General features: G+C 52.7%; 1 protein-coding gene across 8 annotated transcripts in view; it reads right to left on the reverse strand.

Moving 5' to 3' along the window:
- SNPH (syntaphilin) overlaps window positions 1-27,081 on the reverse strand; it is a 41,561-nt gene continuing 14,480 nt past the window's right edge. For 2 of the 8 annotated variants that reach the window (XM_007193351.2, XM_057529434.1), the window contains 4 exons: window positions 12,754-12,850; window positions 11,960-12,067; window positions 7,471-7,620; window positions 1-4,325 (listed from right to left, as the gene is read on the reverse strand). In XM_007193351.2, coding sequence (XP_007193413.2) covers window positions 3,140-4,325; window positions 7,471-7,620; window positions 11,960-12,067; window positions 12,754-12,803 — 1,494 coding nt within the window. In that variant the 5' untranslated portion in view covers window positions 12,804-12,850 and the 3' untranslated portion in view covers window positions 1-3,139. Of the gene's footprint in view, window positions 4,326-7,470; window positions 10,678-11,959; window positions 12,167-12,753; window positions 13,013-27,081 lie in introns of those variants that run through there. The other 6 variants (XM_057529432.1, XM_057529433.1, XM_057529431.1 and 3 more) reach the window with 5 other exon arrangements.

Here is a 27,081-nt window from a genome sequence, read left to right on the forward strand (position 1 = left end):
CCCCTTCCTGTATCCCCCGAATTCTCTGTCAAGGGCATGGCTGAATGTAGCAGTGCACTGTGACGTGTGTGCCCTGATTCCTAGGTCAGAGGGGGTCATGAGTTCCCTGGGCAGAGGCCCCTCTGTAGGCCTTTACCCCAGAACCTTGTCATCTGCCCCCACCCCACCCCCCAAGGTGCTGCCAGATACCCCTGTGCTAGTGGCGACTGGGAAGGGTATTCAGTGAAAAGCTAAGTTATCCCCTTGGGAGATATTTGGGCTAAACTCCATTTGAGGCCAGCTCTCTGAGCAGAGTCCCGGCCCCGGACTCTGATTTCTGATTTGAGCCTGGACCACAGGAGCAGCAAAGCAGCTCTGGCCTGGACCCTGTAACTTAGGAGAAGCCACTTCTGGCAGTGGGACTCCAAGGGACCAGCAGTTCCAGAAGGTGGTTCCTGAGAACACGGTCCCTTAGGATCTAATCAGCTCTGGCCAGAGGCTGGGGAGAGGGGAGACCCCAAAGATTTCTGTGCAGAAGCGGAGGGCGGGAGGGAAAGGTCACAGCCCAGCAGGAGGTGGTATTAAGCAGGAAGGAAAAGGGGAGCCTTGGAGGATGAGCACTCAGCGGGAGGCCCCCGGGCCCCGGCCTTGCGTCCTGGCCCCACATCCTGTGTCCTGCAGTCAGGCTTGGAGCCTGAGCCCGTGGGCCACTGCGCCTCTGTCTCCACCGCTGGCAGCTGCCCAGGCAGCGCTGCCCCTTTTGCATAGATGCAGGATACCGAGCACACACACGTACACACGCACGAGCCGGGGCCTGGCCGACATGGTCCCAGCGTCTGTCCCAGGCCTGGGTCAGAGAGCTGCCTCCTCCACCGACAAGAGGCAAAGCCCGTCAAGGTCCCACCAGACCCCCCAAAAGAGAGGCCCCCCCCCAACACTGTGGGCTGGAGCCCCTCTGACCAGACAGGCAGGTCTCGAGCCACAGCAGGAGCAGAGGGCGGCGCCAGCTCCGCTCACCTGGTCCACGGTCCTCGGTCCCCGCTCTTCACGAGGGGCTCCTCCAGCAGCAGGGACAGAACGGACCACAGCCCCGGCCCTGACCACGTCCATCAAAACACAAGACACAGTAGGAAGGCCACAGACAGCAAGACGCAGACCGGAGCAGAGGGGCTACGCAGCTCGACTAGATTCCAGTGGTGAAAAATATATAGATTTTATGTTGTCAAATATAATAGTCATACATTTATTTTCTCGGCAAAGCTTTTGACTATTTCTAAGGAGACACCACGCAGCTCCGAGAGTACGCGGCACGGGAGGCGGGGTCCGCAGCCAGTCCTGGCTTGGCTTTGGATTGGGTTTGTCCACTGCCCCTCCACGTCACGACCCCCAGGTCCTGTGGGGCAGCCCAGCCCGGCCCCCAGAGTTTGGGTTTGGTTCGACTGGGGTGGAGGGGTGCTCCACAAAGGATGGCAGGTCTGAGGCCCAGAGCGAGGAAGGGGAGCTTTGGAGGCACAAAGCGCGTGGCAGAGGGGCTCTCCCCCCGATGGCTGGGCCGGCTGCCCACCCCCAGTGCATGCAGGCATCCCCCCTCAAGCAGGGGGCACAGAGAGGAAGGGCAGAGCCCACGAGTCAGGCAACAGCTGTCGGAGCAGCGGGGGTTGGCCAGCAACCTTGGCAGAACCAGAGTGGCCCCTAGGCTGGAGGGGTGAGTGAGACACAGGGTCCCACCAACACCGCCCCACCCCCAATGTAGGGCCTAACTCTGAAGAGCGGGTGGGATGACGAGATAGGTATAAGCCCTGCAGAGGAAGAGGAATGGGTTTACTCTGTAAAATAATAATGCTAATAAAGTGTCAGCAGCTTTGCAGGGTACCTAGATGTGGTCCCGGGGAAGGAGGGGGGCCAGTGAACCTTCCCAGGCTGACTGGGCTTGGGCTGGGAGCCCCACTCCACCCCCTACCTGGGAAGCATCCCAGGGCACCTTGCTTAGGCCTGGACGGACATCATGGCTTCAAAACCTCATCTTGCCAGTCATCCTGCTGGAATTCCCCTCAGAGGCAGAAAGGTGTAAGATTTAGGAATCCTCATCCGAGAAAGCAAGGAGCCACCTCACAGGAGACCCTGGGATGCGTGAGAACCAAGCCCCAAAGTGAACACAGTGCAAAGCAGAAGTTGGTCCTAAGGTCCCCGGAAAAACGAGGGCAAGCTCCAGGGCAGTCAGACCTGGAGCAGTCAGCTGGCCGTGGCTGAGTCCAGCCCTGCCTCCCAGGCTGCAGGGCCCTGTCTCAGAAGGCTGGAGGTGCCCCCTTAAGCTGCCAGCCCCCGCCTCCTCCTTTCCTGCTGGCAGCGTCTCCAGACGGGAGCTGGGCTCAGGCTAGCGTTCACACCCCGGCACTCGCCTGTCCGGCTCTTACAAAATTATCTGACACACTCAGAAGCGCCAGGAGGAAAACAGATGTGGGGAAGCTCTGGGATGAACAGACAGACACAGAACCCACACTGCCCTCTGCCCATCACCATCTTTCCTCCGGCCCATGGCCTTGACTGTGCTCCCGAATCCCAAAGCGGGGAGCAGCCTGAAGGGGGTGGAGCTCAGCCCAGGCCAAGCGGTTCCAGACCTGCTCGGAGTCCCGGTCAGGTGCCTGTACTTTGGGTCGCAGCTACCTCCATCTGAGGAGATAATACCGGCCCAGAAGCCCGGGCTGAGGGCAAGGGGTGGCTTGGGAGAGAAGGCTTGGGGTGAGCAGGGAACTGGACAGGACATGGGGGTGGGGGACGGGGAGGCTTGGCAGACAAGTCAAGCCCGGCCTCCCCAGATCAGCACACCAGAGACTTCCTGAGCAGGGGCTGCCCTGTGTGAGAGGCCAGGTGGGCAGGGGGGCCAGGTTGGGGGCCTCACCACCTTCTTTCTCCGCAGTGTGTCCCATCCCTGTGCCTCCCTGCCCTTGGCCTCTCTTCCCTTCTCTCCTGTTGAAGTTTTGGGATACCTTCCCCCAACCCCCACTCCCAGCCCCTGACACTGTTACCATTCTGAAAACACCACCTCCAAACCCAAAACTAAATAAATAAGATGATGCCCCACGGGAACGTGCGAGAGGGAGGACGGCACCCCTACAATCGGTAATCAGGCCGCCGGAGCCCGGGCCGGGATGGGGCCCGCTCAGAGCTGGGAGCTGCCGCCTGCCGTGCTGGCGCTTGGGCCCTGCTGGCTCAGCGAGCGGCAGCTGATCCTGCGGATGGAGTGCAAGGCCACGGTGCAGCAGCCCCGCAGCAGGGAGCTGATGTTGTAAATGGGCTGGCCCTGGCGCCGCTGGGAGCGGCAGAGCCAGGCCACCGTGGGCACGGCCGGCACCACCACCGCCAGCAGATCCACGATGTAGTGGCGGCTCCAGTAGCTCTTGGGCTCCTTCTCGGCTGCGGCCACCTCCTCCTCCTCCTCCACGGGGCACGCCACGCTCACCGACGGGCTGGGGTTTGGGTTGGCACCAGGGTGGTGTGGGGTGGGCCCCCGGGTGATGGGCTCCGGGGCCTCGAGCTCGTCACCCACCATCACCACCACTGCAGAGTTGGGGTCTCTGGGCCCCAGGGGGTGGGGATCCGACTCCGGGCACCTGTCCCCTGGCTTGGGGACTGTCCCGCAGACCTGGGCCTTGGTCACTTTCTCCAGGATGGTGTCCAGGTCCGGCTGGTACTGCACGAAGTCCGTCTGGATGGCGCGCTCCTGCATGCAGCTGGCCTGCACGCCAGCCTCCGTGCCGCACAGCAGCTTCTCGTAGGTGTTGCTGGCGGGGAAGCGGGGGCCCAGGCTGAAGGAGCCGTGCAGCGAGGAGCCCTCCTCGGGGCCGCAGTCCACCCCTGAAGACAGCAGGCTGCTGGCCTCCAGTGCGTCCGTCCGGCTCAGAGTGTCGTCGGTCGCCACGAAGCCACTGTCAGCCCCGTCCTCCACAGAGGCGCCGGGGTGGTCACCGGGCAGGCGGTCGCCGCAGACAGCGGGGTCGCTCAGCTTTGTGTAGGTGGAGCTACGGGTAAGGGAGCGGGCGGGGGACCCGCCGGCCGACTCAGCGGCGCCGTCCTCCTTGGCGAAGCCGTTCTGGGCCACCTCCATGCTGTGCAGCAGCGTCTCCAGCTTCTTGTTCTGGATGTTGATGTCCACGAAGTACTTCTGCAGCCCCTTGTCCTTGTCAATCAGGCTGTTCTTGACGGTGTCGATGACCTGCTTGAGCTGCTTGATCTCCTTGCGGGCCTCCTTCAGGGCCAGCTGGGCCTCCACGCGGTGGCACTCCTCCTCGATCCAGTCCTCCTGCATGCGCGACAGCTGCATCTTCAGATCATCGATCTCCGTGTCCCTGTGAGCAGATGAGACACACATGCTCACCGCCTGGCCTGTCACCGCCACCAAGGACAGACAAGGAGGGGGTGTCCCCAAGGACACAGGGCCTGTGCTGCTGCCCCTCAGGGCTGAAAACAAAGGAACGACTCAGAGCTCCTTCCTCACCCTCTTTATTCCATCGGGGAAGCAGTGGGGACGGGAGAGGGGCCAGGGGTCAGGACACGAGAGGCCTCCTCTTCAGGGACAAGAATGAGCCACCACCTCATTCCCACCCTCTAGAGCCAAAATGCAGATGACTGTCCACATTTACATCCACTACCCAGAGAAGAGAGTAGACGATAAAGATGCTCAGTTTAAAGATGCTACCGCTATAAAAACTTAATACATCCATTTAAAAATCTTAACATAAAACAACAAAAACTAAACCTAAAATCTCTACTCTGCAGAAAGGGATGTGGTCTCCTACAAAAGCCGGTGGTGGAAATTTTCAATGGAGGGCTATTTGGCCAGAGACCCCGGGGAGAGGGCGATGAGCCACTTTGTTTCTATGAGAGAAATTACTGCCTTGAATGTAGCTGATAATTTTACATCTTCCCTCAAGTGGAGGGATGAGAAGTGGTGGATGAATCAGAGGAGAATGATGAGAACAGAGTGGCTGTCTTCTATCCATGTTAGATGTTTCCTCTCTGTATCTACTGTAGAGAGGGAAGACCCAGAAGATTGACAAAAAAGGCACAGAGCTATTCCCGAAAGAAGAGGCAAGAGCAGGCAAACTAGACGGTCAGAAGACTCTGGTCCAGAAACTCTCAGGCTTTTAAAATCCCTGAGGCATAGATGAATCCGGGGGGTGCAGGGGAGGGAGGTGAAGTAGAAAATGATGTCATCAAGTCCAGAGGTAAAGCCAGGGTGAGACTGAACAGGATGGACCAAAAGCAGTGAGAAAGGAGGAGACTCATTCATGGGACTGAACTCCCACCCTGGGTGTTCCTCCTTCAGCAAACGTCTTAGTGATCCGGCCCACACGCAGCCACTCAGCCCAAACCCTACATTCACGTACATAAAATCCAAAATGGCACGACCATCACTTTGGATTTTATGAGTCCAGCAGAGTGACCAACCCAGATCAAGCACCATGCACTTTTCAAAGTCAAATTAGAAATTCAGGAAATGGGCCCAGGAATCTCACTCCACAAAACACTGAAGGGACTGGGCCTGCGGGGCTGCAGTGGCCACAAGGTCAGCAATGGCATCCACTGGAAGGGGAAGGAGGGGAAGGGCTGCCCAACAGGATACAGCTTGGTGATGGAGGTGGGATGGCAGCAGGGACCTGGAGCTGCTCAAGAGCCACGATAACGGACGTCCCCACAGGTGTGGGGATAATGCTCATTCCTCCTGCCTCAGGGTGGGGGGCTCAGTCTAGGATAAGCCTCCTCACTGACTCTGAGCCCTGGGAGGAAGAGTGAGTTTGAAAGGAGGGACTGGGCATGCTCAGCTCAGCTGGGCCCCACTCCTCCTGGGATCCAGCAGGACTCCAGAGCTATGGCTTCCCAGCCCTGTTTAGGTCTCAGGGGGCTGCAGGATGTTACATTTGAACTGGGTCTTATAGGATGAGTTTTCCAAGGAAGCAAGATGAGAGGAAGGGTATCTTAGAAGTGGGGACACAATATATGAAAGCACAGAGTGTAAAAGCAGAGCTCCTTCTTTGAGGAGGAAGTAGGCTACTGCAGGAATGAGAGGTATCAGACTGAATGTTCAGAGCCTGTGAGGAGGGTGACAATACAGCAAGTAAAGAACGGCCACAGGTACTGCAAGAGTATCAGGCAGAGAGGCCGGCGAGCTGAGGTGCAGGCATGTCCACTACAGGGCATCCTGCCCAAACCACACAGGGCAGACTGTCTGCTCTGAGCCACAGGGCGGCCCTAGAAAGGATGCAGGGAGATGGACTGTCTGCTTCCTGAGGACATCAGTGTAAATGGCCAAGCAGACCCAGGGCATCAGTGAGAAGACAGTGGGAAATATAAACAGAAATCCTAGCACTACAGACAAGGAGGTCCACAGAATGCCACCTCTACCCTCCCCAAGTTCAAAAGCACAACAGATACAAACTGGATCAGCTACCTGGCAGAGCTCTGGTCAAGAAAGACACAGTCATGCTCACTGTATGCTCCAATTTACATGGACTATAATAGACAAATCCACAGAGGCAGAAAGATTAGTGGTTGCCAGGGACAGGGTGGCTGGGGAGAGATGGCGCGTGATTGCTACTGGGAACAGGGTTTCTTTCTGGAGTGATGGAACTGTTCTAGAATTAGATACTGTTGATGGTTGCACCATTCTGTGAATATACTAAAAATCACTGAATTGTTTACTTTAGATAGGTGAATTGTACGGTATGTGAATTATATCTCAATAAAGCAGTTATATTAAAAAGAAAGAAAGAAAGAAAAGATGAAGGAAGGCGTGGTAGCGGTGGCCTCCCCGCCTGCCCTCCAGCGCCCCGCACGGCACCCTGTCCAGCTCACAGTCGGCTGCGTATCCGAATTGACACAGTCTGGAGAAGATGGGTAGGTGATGACGAGATCAGAGGGCAGCCCTGAAGCTTCGATCATAAAGCTGAAGCCGCCAGCCTGGAAATGGGGAGGCCGGGAGGATCAGGTCTGGGGAATGAGCTCAGACGGGCCCACGGGGGCTCCTGGGAGACCCCTGGGCTGGCTGGGAGCTTAGAGGAAGGTTTCTCACGATCTTACATCATCTATAAATGGATGAGGAGGAAGGCTTCTGAGACCTAAACTGGTGGGTCACGAGCCCCTGGTGACCCCCTGGGAGGAAGCAAAGGAGGGCTAAGGGGTTGTTTCTCCCCCACAGAGACAGGTCAGGCAGGAAGAGTGCCCTGTGCTGCCCCTCCCCTGGTAGAAAGGAGCCAGGGCATGAGAAGTGGCCAAAAGGGGCTGCCAGGCTACAGCTGGGAGAGCACTGCCTTGGGTGGGGGGGCCGACAGACCCCCACAGGGGAAACTGCTCCCAGCCTGGCCCCAAGCAGCTACCTGATGCTTCAAGGAGCAGCTGAGGGGAGGGCAGGGACAGGTGAGCTTTTGCTGACAGAGGAGCCCCCAGCCACGCCTTCCTCCCAGAGATACTGCAGGGCCCTGGCCACCTGCTTACCGGTCCTGGAGCCGGTCCTGCGTGTCCTTCAGCCGGGCCTTCAGGTGCCGGATGCACACCTCCTTCTGCTGCAGGGGGGTCAGGTACTGCTCCGGGGTGGGGGGCTTGATGCCATGGTTGTCACTGCACAGCGTGTACTTCATGGCGCGCCTGCCGGGGACGCTTGTCAGCAGGGAGGGAGGAAGGGGCCTGGCGAGGCGCTACGCCTCCAGGAGCCAGGGGCTCCGCCTACCCATCCTGGTCCCCTGGCCACTGGAGCGCTGCAGGCCAGGCCTCCCCCACGGGGCCCCTGTGGGCACGAGAACAGCCAGCCCCTTTGGGAGGTGGGTTTTATTAAGACTCTTTCCAGTGACGAGCGCAGCGTCAGGGTGGGGAGCTCAGCGCTCCTCTAGATCGGGCTGGGGGACACGTCACGGAGCGCGTGCACCAGCCTGGCGCCGCCCGGGGTGACGCCACCTCCGCCAACCCAGTCCCGGCGCCGCAGCCCAGAGCTCAGGTGTCCACCCTCCCAACCCAGAGACCAAGGCTGAGGGTGGGAGAGGTCTCCGCCTCCGTGTAATTACCCTGGGGCCTGCACGGTGGGCAAGGGTTTATCTGCTGTGTATGTGTGTGAGTGACTTCGTGTGAAAATCTAGTAACTGTGCGGCCGCAACCGTGTGAGCCGTTTCTGTGTTGTCGTCATCACCACCGCCTCAGCATTCATCGTGTAGAACACTGTGTGCAAGACTGGCACTGAAGTGGCAGCCTGTCCTTCCACTGGCATAAGGTGGGTGATAGTTGATATAAAATTAATAATGCGTTCGTTTTCTTAGTGTTCTACAACTTTGCTTTCAAAGAATCACATTACCCTACAGTACGCCTTTCTCTCCTAATTGGAGAAACTGCCTATCAGCCTATCATCACAGGTAAGTGGTTTTCAGAAAAATGTAACAATGTTTCTAATACCATATTTTGAATATGACTGTAATACTGTAGGCCATAAAAATTTTATAATGATTCATTCATTAGATAAGCTAGGCAACCATTGCTAGCTTCTCTGTTATCAATGCATGCACACTATACCTGTAAATAAATACGAATTTCTTTTTCACATGATCTTTTCATTTTTGATGTCTAGTCTTAGTAATACATGTAACAGCTACAGTGTTTTGTATCATATAAGACAATATTGATGTACTGACAGATGATTCACTTTAAAAACAATGTAAACTTACAGTATCAATAAATACAGTATATTGCTGTAAATGTATTTTCTCTTCCTTATAATTTTCTTAACATTTTCTTTTCTCTAGTTTACTTTATTGTAAGAATACAGTAAGTCCCCTACATATGAACCTTCAAGTTGCAAACTTTCAAAGATGAACGTGCGTTCCCATGTCCAATCACATAAGTTAGTTCACCTGGCTGGTGTACTTTTCAAGGTACTGTACTGTAAGGTTAAAAATGTTTTCTTTATTTTTTGTGTTTGTTTTTTATGTATTATTTGTGTGAAAAGTATTACAAACCTATTACAATACAGTACTATATAGCCAATTGTGTTAGTTGGGTACCTAGGCTAACTTTGTGGGACTTACGAACAAATTGGACTTATGAATGCTCTCTTGGAACAGAACTCGTTTGTATGTAGGGGGCTTACTGTATAGTTTATAATACATATAACACACCAAATACACGTCAATCAACTAATTACGTAATCAGGAAGGCTTCTGGTCAACAGTAGGATATTAGCAGTTACGTTTTGCGGGAGTAAAAAGTTATATGCAGATTTTCAACTGCACGAGGGGTCAGTACCCCAACCCCCTTGTTGGTCCAGGGTCAACTGCTCTAGGACGCCAGCTCATGAACACGTTCACACAAATGCAGGCAGACCCTTTCCATCTGCATGTGCACGCTCTGGGGGCACACGTGAGCACACATGTGAACACTGGCTGTCTCTGGGCATCACCCTGTTCACAGCTGTACCCTGCAGTGGCAGCAGGCTGGACGTGTACCGCTCCCGGCAGCCACAAACACCCTAGCACAGGGTGGTGCAGACGTGTGTGCGTGTGTGTGTGCGTGTGTGTGTGTGGTCCCACCAGGGCCGAGGAGGAGGAGTTCCCACCCGGTGGAGGAGGGAGGGCCGAGGCTTTCACTCAGGGAAGGGGAACACCCCAATGCCACCAGCAGACCACGGCCGGGCCACCTCAACTCACAGCTTCCTGCCGGCTGTTCTGTTTGGGAAGAAACCTCCTTGGATTTTGGCTTAAACACCTGGGCGTGTTCTCACACAATTTGGCAGAGGCCTTGCTGCCATCCAACTCTGTTCCTTTAGGGGACGGAGAGTCCCAGGTCTAGCAAGAGGCAATCACGTTTTATGGGTGTAGAAAAGACAGGCCCTGGTGGGGCCCATTTGCCGAAGGAGCCAAGTTGGAGGCAGTTTTAAAAGTTTTGGGGAAGCTGTCTAACGTTAACTGAGGAAAAAGTATTTGTAAATCGTAAACTGTTGAAGAGAAAGTGTGGACAGAAGTGGAGGAAAAGAGAAACGATTCTCTTCTACTCACTCAGCTCCTGGCCTCTAAGTTTAACTCAAGTCACGTCACACACTGGCCTGTTTTCTGTGTGGCAAGGGGCAGAGGCGCGGTGTCAGGTGGGACCTTGGGGTCCCCTCTGATGGGCTCTAAGAAATCTCCTTCCAAAAGAGAGGAAGCCAGCAAGTGCCCTGAGCCCCACGTGTTAGGCCAGTAGACATCCTGGTGCCCTGCAAAGGCTTTGGCGAGAGGGACCCAGAGCTGTGGTGAGAAAAAGAGGCCTTTTCCCTGTGCCGGGGTGGAGGAACCAGGATTACTTAAACTAGTAAGAGCTGGGGATTATAAAGGAAGTAACTATTTTAACTTTTTTCCATTTGCTTTCACGAGTTTTCCTTCTCAATATAGCATTTAACACTCATATATTTTTAGTCACTAGCTCTTTGTGGGAAAAAATATTCTTTAATATAGTATATATTTACATATATACTATACGTACCTGAGAAGAGGAAGTATACTACAATTCATGTCCCTCAGCTATTCATGCCTTGGAACACCTGGCTACTTATAGTGAGGCCAGAGCCGAGGCACTGCTCACCAGCAGCTCTGATGGTGGCAAGGAGACCCTTGCATGGAAGCAGCTCTCAGCCTCAGGGTTGGGACTGCCCCCATGGGTTGCAGTTATGACATGTGTGGCAAAAATCTGCTACCAATAAAAAAGTATTAAAGTTGCCAATTATACACTTTTCAAAAGGTAAATTAATGCATCATCAATCTCACTCACACACCACCACCACCCCCATTCTGGGTGCAGTTACAGACAGGATGCTAGGGCATGGGTCCAGCATATGTGTGTCACCCATCATGCGTGTCATGGTGGAAAACTCAGAACTGCTGCCTCGGTGTGATCTGGTCACACAAATGACACTCACTCAAGACAAGCCTTCCTAGGAGGAGCTCTGGCCATGGGAGCTGCAGGCCAGAGTCTCCTGGCCTTCTCTTGCCTACGATTCTCAAGTTGAACCAAAGTCCTAATGAGAGCGGTTACGCGTCACGGGCCTGCAGCAGTGTGTGGTGGGTGCAGATATCAACTCCCTGAAGCCTCCGGGTTGTAAGCTCCACTTTACAGATGAGGGAGTGGAGACTCAGACTGAATCACATCCTAAGCCCATGCTCCCCGCTCGCACTCCTTGTATTTCAACGCAGGGAAGCAGGATGGGCGCCGCCATCACAGCCTGCACGTCCTGGTCTCTGAGGACCCACTGCTCTCCTTACCCGCCTCCCCAGCCCGATCCTGCCTTTCCTCTTTGCTGAGAGCCCAAAGCACATGCTGCACTTGTAACACACTTCACTTTCTAAACCAACTCCACTCTGCCACCCTCACAGTGTACCACCTAGAAGAGCAGGCTGGCGGACGCCATGAGTTGCCTCCCAATATCCATTCTTGCCTTTTCTCCAACAGAACTCCCAGTTTGCCTGGGTGGCCCTACACTGGGAACCTCTAACTCTCCCTGTAGCCAGTCATACCTGGCACCAGCCAGCACAGTATAGACAGAATTTCCTGGGGAATGTGTCCTGTCTCAAAAACACGAGTCTCTGGGGGTTCAGGGGCTTTGGCCTTTCTACCTTCTTCCTTCCTGGATGCTGACCTGAGGCCTGGAGGTGTAGGAGACAGCTGTACAGCAAGGATGGTGGAGATGGGGTCCCTGACACTTCGGGGAGCTTCCCGCCTCTGGCCCCTTGTTCTGAAAGCATCATCCCCAGGTTGTCTCAGCTACTGACTTTGGTTACGTGCAGCTGGGTATGATCATACCCATCTTACAGATGGGAACTGAGGCTCAGAGAGAAGTGACCTGCTCAAGGTCACACAGCCGGGAAGTGTGCTAGAGTTGGGGATGGTTAGAACGCCCACCTCCCTCGACCCCCAGGGCACTCAGGGCCCCAGCCAGCTTGGCCAGGCCGGGTGGGAGGGAGTGGCTGGTTACCTGGGCGTGGGGCTGCTGTCACTTCCCTTGCAGGAGCCCGAGTTACTGCTGCTGCTGAGGGAAGAGGTGCCGTGGGCATCCCGCACGCTCACGGGGGGAGAGGTGCGCCTGGAGGCAGGAAGAAGAGGCAGGTGCTCGTTCTGGCTGGTGGGCAGCTGCGGACACTGGGCGAACACCGCCAGGCCGCTGCGGCCCAAAGGGCCCCCACTTCAGGGTCACCGCCGGGGAGAGAAGCGTGGCGGGGGGATGCACAGACAGGGGTGACAGAACAGACAGTGCAAATCAAGGTGGAAAACCAGAAGGAGGCCGGTCCTCGGGACTCCCCAGAAGGCTGAGCAGGGCTGCGGGCCAAGGGTGGGGTCCCAGCTACCCCTACCAAGGGTCCTCAACTTCCAGGGTCCCCCAAGCCCAGAGGGAAAGGTCCCTGCATAGACTGAAACACAGGTGGAGAGGAATGGGGCAGGCAGGAGGAGGGACAGGAGGAAGGGCACACGGGGGTGCCAGGCGAGCCTGGGTGGAAGGCTGCATGTCGTCCCTGCAGTAACTGTGAAGATCGAACAACAATACTGGTGACGGTAGGGATTCAATGGTTTAAGTCTTCAGAGAACTTTTATACCCACTGTGTCATTTGAGTCCATAAATAGTTCCTGAGGCCAGTGTCAGCAAGCCCATTTTAAAGATGGGAAAACTGGGGCAATGACTGGCTCAAAAACAAGCCGGTGGTGGACTGGAGACAGAGACCCTCCCTGCCCCCACCTTCAGAGGCCAAGGCTCTGGGCACTGGGGAGACTCACCTGCGGGATCCAGCAGAGGCCCGTCTACTGCCTGGCAGGGACATGGCCATGAGGCTGTGGGTCCGGGTGAGGGGCGGGATGAGCGGTGTCCCCGGGGCTGAGGAGAGAGGGTGGGTTGGGGGGGCCGCGGGGGTGGCCGGGCCCGGCCACGTCATCCTCTCGCTGGGGCCGCTGCCCGGCATGGCTTCTCCTCTCACCCTTCAGCAGGACACCCAGGACCGAGCGGGGGGCTCGCAGGCCAGGCTCTGGCCACAGCTGCCTGCACCAACAAATTTAGCAGGCTCTCACCCCACCACCCGACTTAAAATCATGATCATCAGAGCCTCAGGGCGGGCAGAAATCATCAGTCCAACCCCGTGTCCTCCAGATGAGTGAATGTGCCCCAGAGAGAACAAAGGCCTCGCCCAAGGTCACTGACACTGGGGCAGGGCCTCCTAATCGGCTCGGCCCAGCACTGAGTCCTCTACGCTATAAGCCAGGTCCCCGGACCCCTGACTCTCGGACCCCCACCCCCGCGCTGGTCAATCCTCCCTCGGCGGGGGCTGCAGACTGGAGGACTCCTGGAGCAGGACCAGGAACCCCAGATTAGGCTGGGCTAGTCTCGATGTCACCTTCCCAGAGTGCCTGCTGGCGCGTGGCTCAGGGCTTCCCGTCTACAGGGGAGACAAGACAGACCAACACACCACACACGTGTAGAAAGACATATGGATACACGCGACTATGAAAAGGTACCACATCCCCTCCATTCCAAGGCATGCCACACATGGCTCAGTGAACATGCTCAGGGGGGCTGCCCACAATGCAGGACATGAGGCCCTCGCCTGCCCCGCCCCCCCGCCCCCACTGCCCACAGGCATGCCCGCACCCATCCATGCAAATGCTCATTTTGGGGTGCACCAGGAACTCAGGGCACAGGCTCAAAGCAAATGAGGAAGGAGACAGATGGGAGATGAAGACTCCTCCCTGCTCCCAGGGGGTGTCTCTGTAGGCTGGACCCAGTAGGAAGTGACCATGCCTGCAGAGATCCATCCTTGGCCCTCTTGACAAATCAGTAGAGAGACTCAGACCTGGCCTCCTGCCCAGGAATCCCAAGGCCCCTTTCCTGGGTAGAGGTTTGGGCTCCAAGGGCAGCCAGCCCTACAGAAGTTTAAGGAGGGGAGAGGCCCCATGCTGGGCTGGTATTGGCTGCTGTGGAAGGAGGCCTGCACTGGGCATTAGCCCAGAGCTCCTGGAGTCCGAGGTGGAGAGGCCTGGGCTCTTTGCAGCCAACACGCTAGTTCTGTGCCAGCTCCAGAGACCCTAGTCCCCTCCTTCCATGCTCAGAGCAGGAACTAAGGACAGTAGCCTGGGTTACAGGAGACTCAGCCAAGGACACCGTGCGCTGGACCTTCCCCCATGCTGGGAGAAAAGCGGTCACCAAGCCCTGCTCCACACCAGACCCCGTGCCAACCACATTACGTACATTATGCCATCGACTCCTCCCAACAACCCTATGAGGAAGTGCTGTGATTAGTCCCTTTGCAGATGAGGAACCCAAGAGGGAATGGACTGCCCAAGTCCCAGCCCCAGTGTGGCAGGGCCAACACCTGAACCAGGCCAACACCAGATGCTGAGGGGCTGGGTCTCAAACCCCAGAGCCCCTGCCCAGGGCACCCCCCCTTCCCACGTCAGGGCCTCTGGGGATCCCGGTCATCCCGGCCAGCGGCGGGGCTGCGTCCTGAGTGGACAACGGCGCTACTCAGGTGGCCTGTTTCCTGGCTGTGACACAGACGTGGCGTGTTCCCTGGAGGGCTCGGACATTGCCAGCATTGTCTGCCCAGAGGTGTCAGGTGCCAGGCACAGGAGCCGCCGACACCCCACCTGTCACCTGAGCTGCTCGCCCCAGCTTGGCGATGCATCCCACCCATCATGCCCCAACCGCCCAGGCAGGGCCTCCTGGACCTGCAGGGCCGGCCTCCGGAGGAGGAACAGTGAGACAGGGGCTGAGGGGACAGTGCTCCTCCACACTTGCCAGGAAGGCCACCAATGGCTCACCACCTCCTGGGCACAGGAGGGCCTCAACTAGGAGCAGCTTGGGAGGGGCTGACAGTCCTCGCTCGTGGGTGGACGAGGGCTTCAAGGATCACCTGTCACTGATTGAACACTTCTGCGGCCAGGTGACCATGCTGAGTGCTTTTATGTGCCTTGGCCCATTACTTCAAATAAAAATCCTTCAAGGCAGGAATTTTTATCACATTTGGGTCCAAGGTCACACAGCTGCCCGTCCAACAGACCCTGGCTTCTAGCCCCAGTCAGCCTGGCTTCACCGGCCATCCTCCCATCACCACTTCTGGCTTTTGGGAGGATGCTGTGCTTTCAGGAGGACTTCTCAGCAGAGGCAGGACTCAGAGCTGAGGCAGGGCCTTGCTCTTCCAAGCCAGCTCTGGTGAGCATTGCTAAGGAGCTCAGAAGGTCCGCGTGGAGCTCCAGGCCCAGGTCCTGGGAGGCAGGCACGATGCCTGCTTTGCCTTGGAGCTGCGTGTGGCCTCGGTACAATGAGGGTTTTGTTGTCGCTGTCCCTGCTCCTACCTTGCTTGGCAACCCCACGCCTCCCTCCTCTCTTGCTCCCTCTTCCTTCCTCTCTGGCCAGGGGGATGGGGGTGGGAAGGGGATGGCATTTGTACCTGGATGGAGACGACAGTCTCCTGGGAGGCCAAAGCCAGCCATTCATCTGGGACAGAGGTGGAAGTGGCATTTCCCCTGCTGGGACGGGACCTTGCAGGCTGGGGTCCCTCTGGGAGGGCAGAAGACACCCAGGCCCAAAGGGAGTTGCCTCCCCAGGATCTAGCCCAGAAGTGTCAGTGAGCACCCTGGGCTCTCTCAGGTCCTCCCTCCCCTCTGGGCCCCAGAGAGGAGGCAGATTGCTATGGCGTTTGTCTCCATGCCACCTGCTCGGCCTGGAGTCCCGCAGGCCTGTCCCCAGGTAGCCGCTTGGAATGGAAGGTGGAAAGGAACCCCTAGCTGTGGGGAGCTGGGCTGACAGTTGCTTATCACCTCCACCCCAGGTTAAGCCCAGCCCCATTTCCCCATCCTGCCCACACCATGGCCACCCTGCTGCGTCTACCCCTTTGATTAGTGCCTCACACGCCCAACAGCGGGGGTTCAGGAGATAGAGCAGGATCCAGGGAACAGGAGATGGAAGGAGTCAGAAACAGTCAAAGATATCTGGGCTCAAATCCCAGCTCTGTCACCCTCCAGCTGCATGCGGTGGGCGAGTCACACCACTTCTCTGAGCCTTAGCTTCCTCATCTGTAAGTGGGGCTGTAACAGAACGCACCTCATGTGGTTACTGTGAGAATAACACAGGATCATGCACGCACAGGGCTTAGCCCAGTGCCCACCACACAATAAACACTCGAAAATGGGAACTGCCAGGATTTTGGCAATAGATAATTGCAATGCAATGTGAGCTTCAAGACAGAAACATTCAAGGCATAATAGTGGCTTCGGGAGGGTCAGGGAAAGCGTCTCCAAAAGGATATTTACACTGGGTCTTAAAGGGTGAATAAGAGGTCACCAGGCAGAGAAAGTGAATGGGAGGGATGGAGAAGTGTGGGCAAAGGCTGTGAGTAATTCATCAGCATGGCTGCTCAGGAAACTAGGGAGCCTAGTGGAGGCAGAGGCACAGCGGGCCTGAGGCTGTAGAGGAAGGTGGGGCCAGGACACACAGAGCCACAAAAGCCAGGATCTTGTCCTATGAGCAACAGGGAGCCATGGAAGGGCCTTAAAAGGGGGACGGACACAATCAGACTTGCGTTTTAGAAAGCCCCTGCGTAGGGGGCCTTTGTGGACTGGAAAGGGGCAAGAATAGAGGCAGAGAGACCAGTTCGGAGGTTATCAGAAAATTAGAAGGGCCTGGGTCAGGGCAGCAGCAGGAGCAGTGGAGAAAAGGGCCTGGAGCCTTCTCAAAATTCATCAGAGGCCCCCAATTAAGTAAAAATTAGGGCAAAACTCTTGATCCTGGCATTCAAGGCCCTCTTGTCTATACCTTTTCCAACCTGCTCTCAGCTGCTTGCTGACCCCAGAGGAAAGCCCTGTTCGTTGCTCCCACATCTTTGCAAAGGCTGTTTGCCCAGCCAACAGCACCTGCCCTGCCCTGCCCTGCCCTGCCCTGCCCTGCCCTGCCCTGCCCTCATGCACACATCACACTTTCTGTAAGGCTCTGCCCTACAGGACTTTCCTCCTGGGACTTCACCCGTCACTTACTCTCTTGACCACTTAGCGTGCCATGCCTTAGGTTGAAACTCAGGGAAGACCCCCCTCTGCGGAATTTCATAAAAATAAACACAATCAACACGCAACCGTTAGAAACGCAATGAGTTAAACAGGCACATTTGATAGACCAAGGGGTCGGATTAGATGGTCTCAAAGACACTTCTGGATCCAACATTCTCTGATTCTAGGGCTGTAAATGAAATAGAGTTCTAATTGATGCTTTCTTCCCTTTCAATTACTAGGACTCCTGGATTTCAGTTTCTACATCTGTAAAACTAGGAAGCTACATTCTTCAAAGAAACACTATGGCATTTTGCTCAATCAGCAAGTCATAGGGGAGAAACCAGGCACTTAGGTTAATCTAATATTCTGGCTAAGTGAAAGTCCCTGTATGCACTATAAATTATCTTTTTTTTTTCCCAAAGAATTAGCCATCAATAAGAGAAGAAAGCTCTCCTAAAATCCAAAGGAACAGAACAATCTGTGTCTGATGACTCAAGCCTCTCACAATTGTGGAAAGCAGAGCAATGCAACCAATAGAACAGAACTTGGGAGGAATCTTCTCTCTGCCAAGGCAACACTAGAATGCAGAACATTCCACCCGTCAAATGTGGTGGCCCCCAAGCTGTAAGCTTATTCAGCTTTCTGCTTTCCGGAGAACTGCTTGTCTCTTTCTTGGTATGCACTCCTGACGCTGCGGTATTGAGCGTAAAAAAGGAAAATGGCTTGCGGCCAGTTTCGTTCCAGGTGCCTGCTCTGGATCTAAGAGCCCCTGGTTGTTCCCCAGAAGAAGGACGTGCTGCCCTGAAGGGGAAGTCTGTATCTCCAGAGAATGGCCCATAAGGCATGCTGACGCATAGATAGTGGCGCATAGATAGTGGCGACAGAATTATGTGGAAATACAAGGTTTACTGATTTATTGTCTAATATTCGTTCCGTACTAAACCTATATATACATTCATGCTTTGAATAAACTTGCCTTGCAACCATCAGTTGTCTTGGCCCTTCTGACCCCATACTGGTGCTTTTCAGTTCCTTACCCCTCACCGCCAGGAACTTCTAGCTTTCTGCAGCCGGTCTGCGGCAGTCAAACAGCAGAGCGCCTGGTGCTCCTAGAATGCTAATGCAGAGGGAAGCGGGAGATGGAAGACGGGCCTGGGAGTGTTCCGGCCGCCCTCTCTGGACCTCAGAGGATTAGTGCTATGAGGGCTACTCATGGCTGAGGAGTTTGGTAAACCTTCCAATGGCTTCACGACCTCATCAGCCACTATGCTTCTCTGCACTATCAGCAAAACCAGGGCCTTTCTTCCTAGACTCGGGAAGGGAGGCAGTGGTGGCATTTCTCCAGTTGGCTTCCTGTTTCCTACACAAGCTGTCCTCAGAGCTGGAACCATAGCTGGGGCCACTGGACTCCTTCTCACTGTGGCAACCCCAGTACAGCGCAGGGCAGACCCACAGCTTGGCCAAATGCTGCGAGGGCTCCCAAGGCAACCAGGATGGCCGTGAGGGCTGAGACGTCTGCTATGCAGGTAGTCTCTGGTGGTTCGACTCAGATTCCAGAGCCTGGAGGGCACCAAGAGCCAGTGGTCTTCAAACCACCTAGAGAACTTGCCTCTGGGACTATGAGGGGGTGGGCTCAGGCCTCCTTCCCCATTTCACCTCGAGAGACTCCTCTTGTACCTGTTCTACGTATGGAAGGTCTGACGTAAGACTACACTTTTAAAAGGGTTTTGCAGGTTAAAAATCTATGTAATATATATTTTCCACAATGAGATACTATTTCACATCCACTAGGATGGCTATAATCAAAAAGACAGACACTAACAAGTACAGGCGAGGATGCAGAGAAATTGAAACCCTTGTGTATTGCTGGTGGGAATGTAAAATGGTACAGCCACTGTGGAAAACAGTCTGGCAGTTCCTCAAAAAGTAAAACATTGAATTACCAAATGATCTAGCAATTCCACTAGTGGGTATACACCCCAAAGAATAGGAAATAGGTGTTCAAACAAAAACTTATACAGGAATGTCCATAGCAGCACTGTTCACAGCAGCCCAAAGGAGGAAATGACCCAAATGTCCATCAACGGATGAATGGACAAACAAAATGTGGCCTATACATATGATGGAATATCATTTAGACATAAAAAGGAATAAAGTACCAATACACGCTACAACATGGATGAACCTTGACAATATTACGCTAAATGAAAGAAGCCAGACACAAAAGGCCACATATTGTGATTCCATTTATATGAAGTGGCCAGAATAGGCAAATCCATAGAGACAGAAAGCAGATTAGCGGTTGCCAAGGGCTGGGGGAGGGAGGAATAGGGAATGACTGTTAATTGGATTGATGAAAATGTTTTAGAATTAGATAGTGGTGACAGATACACAACTTTGTGAATATACTAAAACCCTTTGTATTGTACATTTTAAAAGGGTGGATTTTATAGTATGTGGCTATATATCAATAAAAAACAAAAATAATCTATATAATCTATATTTTAAATGAACCATTGTAAAAGGACAGGCATGGTCCAGGAAGGGGAAGGGAATGGCCCAGGATGGCTCAGCAAGTAGTGACAGGACAGGAGCTAGAAGCAGCCCTCCTGCCTCTACCTGACTTCAGGCAGCAGGTACTGCCCTGGTCCTCCTGACTCTGGGTCAGCCTGGAGGAGACAGGCGACTAGACTGCCCCTTTGAAGGTCTGGCATATCCCCATCCTCATCTGATCCTCACAAATTCCCTGTGGAGGGAGGCCAGGTGGAGACTGATCCACAGGACACATGGGAAACCTGAAGCTGCGGAGCTTTCGAGATCACTCAAGGTCACACCTGGACGTCTAGGTCGTGAGTGCCTGCATTTCTACTGCATCATGACTGTCTCATAGTACAAGAGAACTGGGACACATACTGCTATGCTGTATGAAAAAGCAAAAATCTACTTTCCCAGGAGATTCTAAAATACCAGGGCGGAGATGCGGGGGTTACATCCCCGCATCCTGGGCTCCTCATGCTTCCATAAAAGCAGGACATCGCATGTGGAGAAAAGGGAACCCTTGTATACTGTTGATGGGAATGTAAAACGGTGCAGCCTCTGAGGAAAACAGTGTGGAGGTTCCTTAATATACCGAAAATAGAACTACCATATGATCTAGCAATTCCACTCCTAGGTATATATCCAGAAAAAACACTAACTTGGAAAAGTACATGCACCCCAATGTTCAACAGCAGCACTATTTACAATAGCCAAGACATGGAAACAACCCAAGTCCCATAAACAGATGATTGGATTAAGAAGGAGTGGTATATATACATACACACACACACACACACACACACACACACACACACAATGAATATTATTCAGCCATAAAAAAGAATGAAATATTGCCATTTGCAACAATGTGGATAGACCTAGAGAATATTATGCTTAGTGACATAAGTCAGACAGAGGACAAATATATGATACCACTGATATGTGGAATCTAAAAAATAATATAAATGAATCTATATACAAAACAGAAATAGACTCACAGATATAGAAAACAAACATGTGGTTACCAAAGGGGAGAGGGAAAGGGGAGGGACAAATTAGAGGTATGGGATTAACAGCTACGAACTACTATATATAAAATTGATAAGCAACAAGGATATACTATAAAGCACAGGGAATTATACCCATTATCTTGTAATAACCTAAAGGAATATAATCTGAAAAAAATACTGAATCACTAAGCTGTACACCTGAAACTAACACAATATTGTAAATCAACTATACTTCAATAAAAAGATAATAAACAAAATAATATATTCCTGAAAAAAAGAAAGTGGACATCACAGAAACAGGAGGTTAGCAGAGCAAGGAAGATTGTTTAAAAAGAAATTCTTCATGTGTCTTCTCCCTAAACAGTGTAAGTCTCTCCATGTCCCTCCAAGAATCAGCCACGTGGGCAAAGGAGAAGCCCTCACCACGAGGACCACTGTGTTCAAGTCTTCCAACGGCTGCTGCATCCTGCTCACTAGCCCAGGTGCTGCGTGACCCCAGCACTGACAGACCCTCAGCTCCTCAAGCCACATCACGTGGTCCCTGTCGGTGACCTTGCACCCTCGACCTGAGTCTCAGCTGCCTCATGCATTCAGTGGGAAGCACCCTCCTGAGCCTGCCTTATCCAACCAAGGCAATGAATGGAGCAACGGGGGAAGTTCTAGACAAATAGAGGACAGAACATTTCTTGCCATCACTACTGCTACCACTACCTCTTATCGGGGATATTTTCTCCGTTTTCAGAGGTATTATTCCTTGCTTTAGGGCAAGTCAGAGCAAGCCCAGCTGGTGACTCTGAAATTACTGGCACCCTCTGCCAGGCCGACTGCCCTGGGGTGGTGGTTCTCCAGGCCAACGCCTGGCAAGTCTCCTACATGGGGAGGGGCAGCAGGGGCAACACAGGTTTCCATCCCTCCACAGCTGTGCCGAGGCTGCCCCCCTGCAGACAGCCATGGGGAGGTGTGGGGGACAGAGGGGCCCTGGTGCCAGCCCCAGCTTGGCAGCTGCTTGGCAAGTGGCTCCTGGCAGGTGGAGGTCCTTCAACGACCTTGGCCACAGCATATGCTTCCCTGGGCTTCCCGGCTGATAGAGCTGTCAAGCCGCAGCCTGGCTCCTCTCCTGCCACCGCCTCCTCCTGAGGTTCCAGCTTTAAAGCATCATAGGATGGGGCCTCTGACCCTATGGACTCTCTCTTTTCTTCAGATCTCTGCTGTGGTTCTTAGGATCCTTGAGTCAGCGTCCACCCCTCCCCTGCATTTACCCCAAGTACCTACAGGAGCTAACACACTCACAGAATTCTAGAATGGAAGGAATCTTGGGTAGACTTTGTCACAGCCCATCGTTTTACAGAGAGAAACTGAAAGCCAGAGGGAGCATGCCCTATGTCTAAAGTTGCTCAGCCAGTGGAGCACAAAGCCTGGGCTGGGCGCTCAACTCCTGACTCTAGTGACAAAGCTTCTGCACTGCAGCCCCACCCCCCACACCCCTGTTTGAATCCAGGCAGAAGTCTGATAAAATAAGAACAAAAGGCGGCTTTTTGAGTAAAGAAGTCATGGAAGGAAAGCCAAGGGTAAAACAGAAGTCTCACCAATTTTAAGGCAGCTCACAAATGACACAGTAAAATATACATTGAAACCGAGGCCTGGGGAAGCAGGGAATACCACAGCCTGACCACACACGCAAACGTGGCAGCAATAACGAGGTTCAGATTCCACTCTGAGCTTCCTGGCCATCAAAGCAAAGAGAGAAATTATGCCCAGTCTTCTTGTTCTTATAGTTAGGGGAGAGCGGGAAGCAGACTAGTTCTTTAGGAGACATAAAGCTCTCCCTAAACTGAATGCTAAAAGAAACATTATTGCATGTGATTTGCTGTAGGGATAGAGGACTGCGTATTGTGAATCTGCAAGGAGGATCCCAAGATAAAGGAAAGATGGTGGCCTCAGAGCTCAGCCAAGTTACCCTGTATGTGCTGTGCTCTGCTGACATGAGGTTGAAGGACCCATGGAACACAAGGACCAAAGGGTTAAAAGGATGTGCAGATGTCATCTGATCTGCCTGGGACCACAGCTCCTTTGCATGGAGATAGCCCCCACCCAATCTGAGATCAGAGAGCTCTATCTTCCTGGGAATCCAAAGCAGGGAACCACATAAACTCGTGCTGTCTCTTGCATTCTCTCTCGCTCTCGCTCTCTCTCCTGGCATTTCATGACAATCTAGTCCAACCACCACATTTTCTAAGCAGAAACGGACGACTCGCCAAAGGCCACAATGTGAGCTGTAGGAACAGGGGACATGAGACTGAAGGTGGGCCAGCTGATTCCAATCCCACCAGCCACTGTGGGCATGCTGCTCCTGTTGGAAGCCAAGTCTCACCTATCTTCTTGAGGCTCCTGGGGGCTTTGTGTGGAGATACAGGCCCAGCTCACCCAACTGCTCCTGTTTAGCCCAGGAGCCATGCTGATCCCAAATCAGCATCCTTCACCTCTCCTCCCAGACCTGCTTTCTTTCTCCAGCTGCCAGCTTCCCTGCCATCCTCAGCAGCTGATTCCTGTCCAACTGATTTCCAGTGGCACTTCCCCCATCAAGCTGAATTCTTTTGCCTTCATTAAGATCCAGGGCCTTTGACAGCGCCCAACATGGCTCACACTTGCTGAAAGAGGGTGGGTAATTATAAACCTCTCTCCCCAAAAGACCTCCTACTCTGGAGAAGCTGCTCCACCCCTTAATTTAGTTAAAATGAGCATTTTAAAATGTTTTCAAAGGGAGACTCTGTAAAAATCTATGTCTATATTAAAATCCCTTTGTCTCAGAATGAGTTTTTCCCCTTTGCTGGGAGGCTAATTTAACAGAAAGAAACGATGGCTTTGGGCTCAAATATGCCAGGATTTGAATTCCAAACTGCACCACCCACTATCTTTATGACAGTGGGAATACCACTTTACTTCTCTAAGCCTCAGTCTCCTTATCTGTAAAATGGAGCTAATTACAGATATTGTGCATGAGTACAGTCACGATTAGCAGTTATACATGCTAAATGCCTAGCAAGGACCTGGCATAGGGAAAGCACTCCATATAAACAGTATTTATTTATTCACCTAAATAGTCTTATGCTTAATGTTGTTCATATATGTTACATCTTTATTCCACTCCAAAATCTTCATCTGAAATATTATAATAGTTTGTATTTCAGGGGTCTCTTTCTTTCTCCCCATGCTTTATTTTCTCCACAGTCCTTAGCAACAGCTAATATATTTATGTACTTTGTTTATTGTCTCTAGAATATAAGCTCTAGGAAGGTAAGAATATTTGCCCATTTAGTTCTTAATTTAGTTCCCAGCGCTTAGACCAGTGCCTGGCACCCCACAGGCCCTCAACAAATATTTGCTGGATGAATAAGTGGTTCTGCACTCACTTGGGTTGATATCACTACCCAAGTAAGTGCGGGCTTCTTAGCAAGTCAAAAAAGGGGCAAAAAAAGCTTTGCAGTACTTAGGTTATATTATTATAGTCCTTCTCACACATGGCGTCCTATTTAGGTGGGCTGGTCTCTCGGGCTAGATTTGTTAAGCCAGGGATTTATCCATTTCCGAATCCTTAGTATCTAGCAGGGTCTTGAGTACAAAACTCTTAAAAACTGCATCTTAAGGGAAAGCATGAAAGCACAGTTTGAAAGCTGTCATTTAATCAGCCTCTTGCCAGGCACTGTCCTGGGTGTTCCACATTTATCCTCTCAATTCACCCTCACGTTAGGGGATGTGCTCTCCATTTTACCACCAAAGAAGCTCAGGCTCCAGAGACCAGCGAACTTGCATGAGGGCACGTGGAAAGTAGGTGGTAATACTGAGAGTGGAACTCAAACGATTCCAGCTGCCCCTCTAAATTACATCTCCGCACTCAGAAAATCCAATTCGTTGTGTCAACAACCCCAAATCCTGACAGCAGCCCTCAGAGAAAAGTGAAAGATACAACATTACAGTGGATCCTCATGGTTTGCAGATTCTGTAGTTGTGAATCATCTACTTGCTAACATTTATTCATAAGCCCCAAAGCAATACCCAGTTCCTTCATAGTCATGGGTGGAATGCACAGAGCGGTGAAAAATTTCAGTTGCCTGATGCCCATGTTCCCAGCTGAGTGGAACAAGGCAACCTCTCGTTTCATTTCTTTTCTTCTTTCTTTTTTTTTTAAATAAAATTGATTTTAAAAAATAGTATTTTAAACTGTACAGTTTCCAGAAGTACACAGTTATCAAAAATGCACACACTTCACTTAGCTTGGTTCATTTCTTATACTATAAACAAGTGTCCTTTTTGTGGTCTATTTAGAGCTATGTTTTTTAACATATTTTGTGCTTTGCTGGTGTTGGGGGGGCGGTAATTTTGCTATTTAAAATGGCCCGCAAGCATAGTGCTGAAGCGCTGTCCAGTGTTCCTAGGCTCAGGAAGGCTGTGACATGCCTTACGGAGAAAATAAGCGTCAGATAAGGTTCGTCCAGGTGTGAGTTATAGTGTTGTTGGCACGAATTCAAGGTGAATGTATCAACAATGTGTATTAAAGGTGTCTTTAAACAGAAACACAAATAAATAAAACAAGGTTATGTACTGATCAGTTGATGAAAATGTTGTGACCAGAGGCTCCCAGGAACCGAATTCTGTATTTTCCCTCAGAAGCAATGGTTTTGTACTAATTCAGGGTTCACAACTGGTTTATAGAACATCACTATTGCAAATAACAAGAACTGACTGTATTAAGCACAGGTGCCCAGCACCCAGATTTGCACACAACGGGTCCGGTTGCATTCACGCACAAGTACACATACAACCACACTCGGCTGTGTGCTCAGCTCCGTGTACTCGACACTGCCATCCGCACCAGCACCAGCCGAGCCCTCCGGGGGCCGTGAGGACTAAATGCAGGCGCTCAGGGGGTAGAGCCAAACACTCCTGGATTCAAACCCCAGCTCAGTGGGGAGCTGTGTGCCTGCAGGCCTGTCATAATCAGGGCCAGTTTCCTTATGTGTACGTGAGGTTAATCATTGTCACGATGGTTAAGTGGGGCTGTGCAGGTCAAGCTGCCAAGCGCAGTGATAGGGATAGGGATAGGGCTTGGGACAGGCAGCAGGACAGAGCCTTTGAAGCCCTTGTATCTGTACAGGGCATGTATGGGGCCCAGGAGAGCCAAACTGAGGGCCTCCCCCTCCTTAGCAGACTGGCCTCCCTGCTCTCGCAGGCCTGGGCCTCACTCTGCCCAGCGCTGCCTCGAGGAGCACCTGGAGGCCAGGAGGCCAGGGACCAGAAGGTCAAAGCCAGAAGGTGCTCAGAGACAGGCAACTCCAGGGGTCCCAAACTGGCAGCCCATAGGCTGTATCGTGCCTAAAGACCACTCTCCTTTGGCCTGCATGTACGTGTATTTTAATTTCAGTCAACATTTATAACTTGAGAGATTTCATACTTAAAGAAACCCAGATTTTTAGCTTGTCTTAACCCCAAAGATCCTGCAGCTCTGTGCCTGCATTCCTGCATGGCAGTGATGGGCTGAGGCTGAGGAGTGGCCCCTTTTTGCCAGTTCTTACCTGCACTTGTGCTCTTTACCTGGGCTGTTTCGTTTGTTAGCTGCCTGGCATTGGAGTTTGGAATCTCCAGTCTAGTCCAATCCCATTTTATAAATAGAGGATCTGAGGTCGGGGGGGTGGGGGGAAGGGGTGGCACTTGCCCAAGGCCCCAGGTAAACTGGTGGAGCTGAGATTTGAACCCTTGCAGCTCTGAACCCAGGGTGCTGGACACACAGGGAGGCTGGGAACACAGAACGGGGGACTTGGGCTGAGGGGCAAATCCTGTTCAGGAAAAGGCTGCTGGTGCCAAAAGGTAAAGCAGAGACCAGCCGCTCTGGCTGCAGTCAGCAAAAAGCTCTCCTTCCCACCTGCGGGCAAACACCGGCCTCCCCCACCCTGTAAGATAAACTGCTGCCCGGCTCTGTTGACACAGGGCTCTCAGGTGTCCCTCTGCCCTGCCTTTTCCCCTGAGCAGGCAAAGATCTTCATAATCGCAGGGGCCCCCGGGGAAGGTGTGCAGAGCAGGGGCTTTTCCTAGAGCAGAATCCAGCTGGAAAACCTAGGTCTCAGCAGAGGACTGACCATGGGCTTTAGCTTCCTCATCTGCAACATAGGGTTTCAACTGCGAAGATTTAATCAGATAATGCTTGTGAAGAGCCCTGGCACACACTGCCCAATGAGCAGTAATTTCTTTCCCTTATTTTATAAACCAAGGCCCAGAGACAAGTGAATAATTCACCCCAAGAAGGTCACGGAATTAGCTCCAACTGGGTAATTTTTAAATGTTAAATATAGTTCTATTTATGAATGTTGTTATTATAGCTATAAAAGTAGCACACATTTTTTTTTTTTAAAAAGCCTCCATTTTTGCTACTCAGAGATAAACCACTGATTAATTTGACTGCTGCTCCTCCTAGTTTTTTTCTAAGCATAGAAGAAAAACTATTTTGGAGGCGGGTTTTGTTATTTTTACA

The sequence above is a fragment of the Balaenoptera acutorostrata genome, chromosome 15 (assembly GCF_949987535.1).
Source record: "Balaenoptera acutorostrata chromosome 15, mBalAcu1.1, whole genome shotgun sequence".
In the NCBI taxonomy this organism is placed as follows: Eukaryota; Metazoa; Chordata; class Mammalia; order Artiodactyla; family Balaenopteridae; genus Balaenoptera; species Balaenoptera acutorostrata.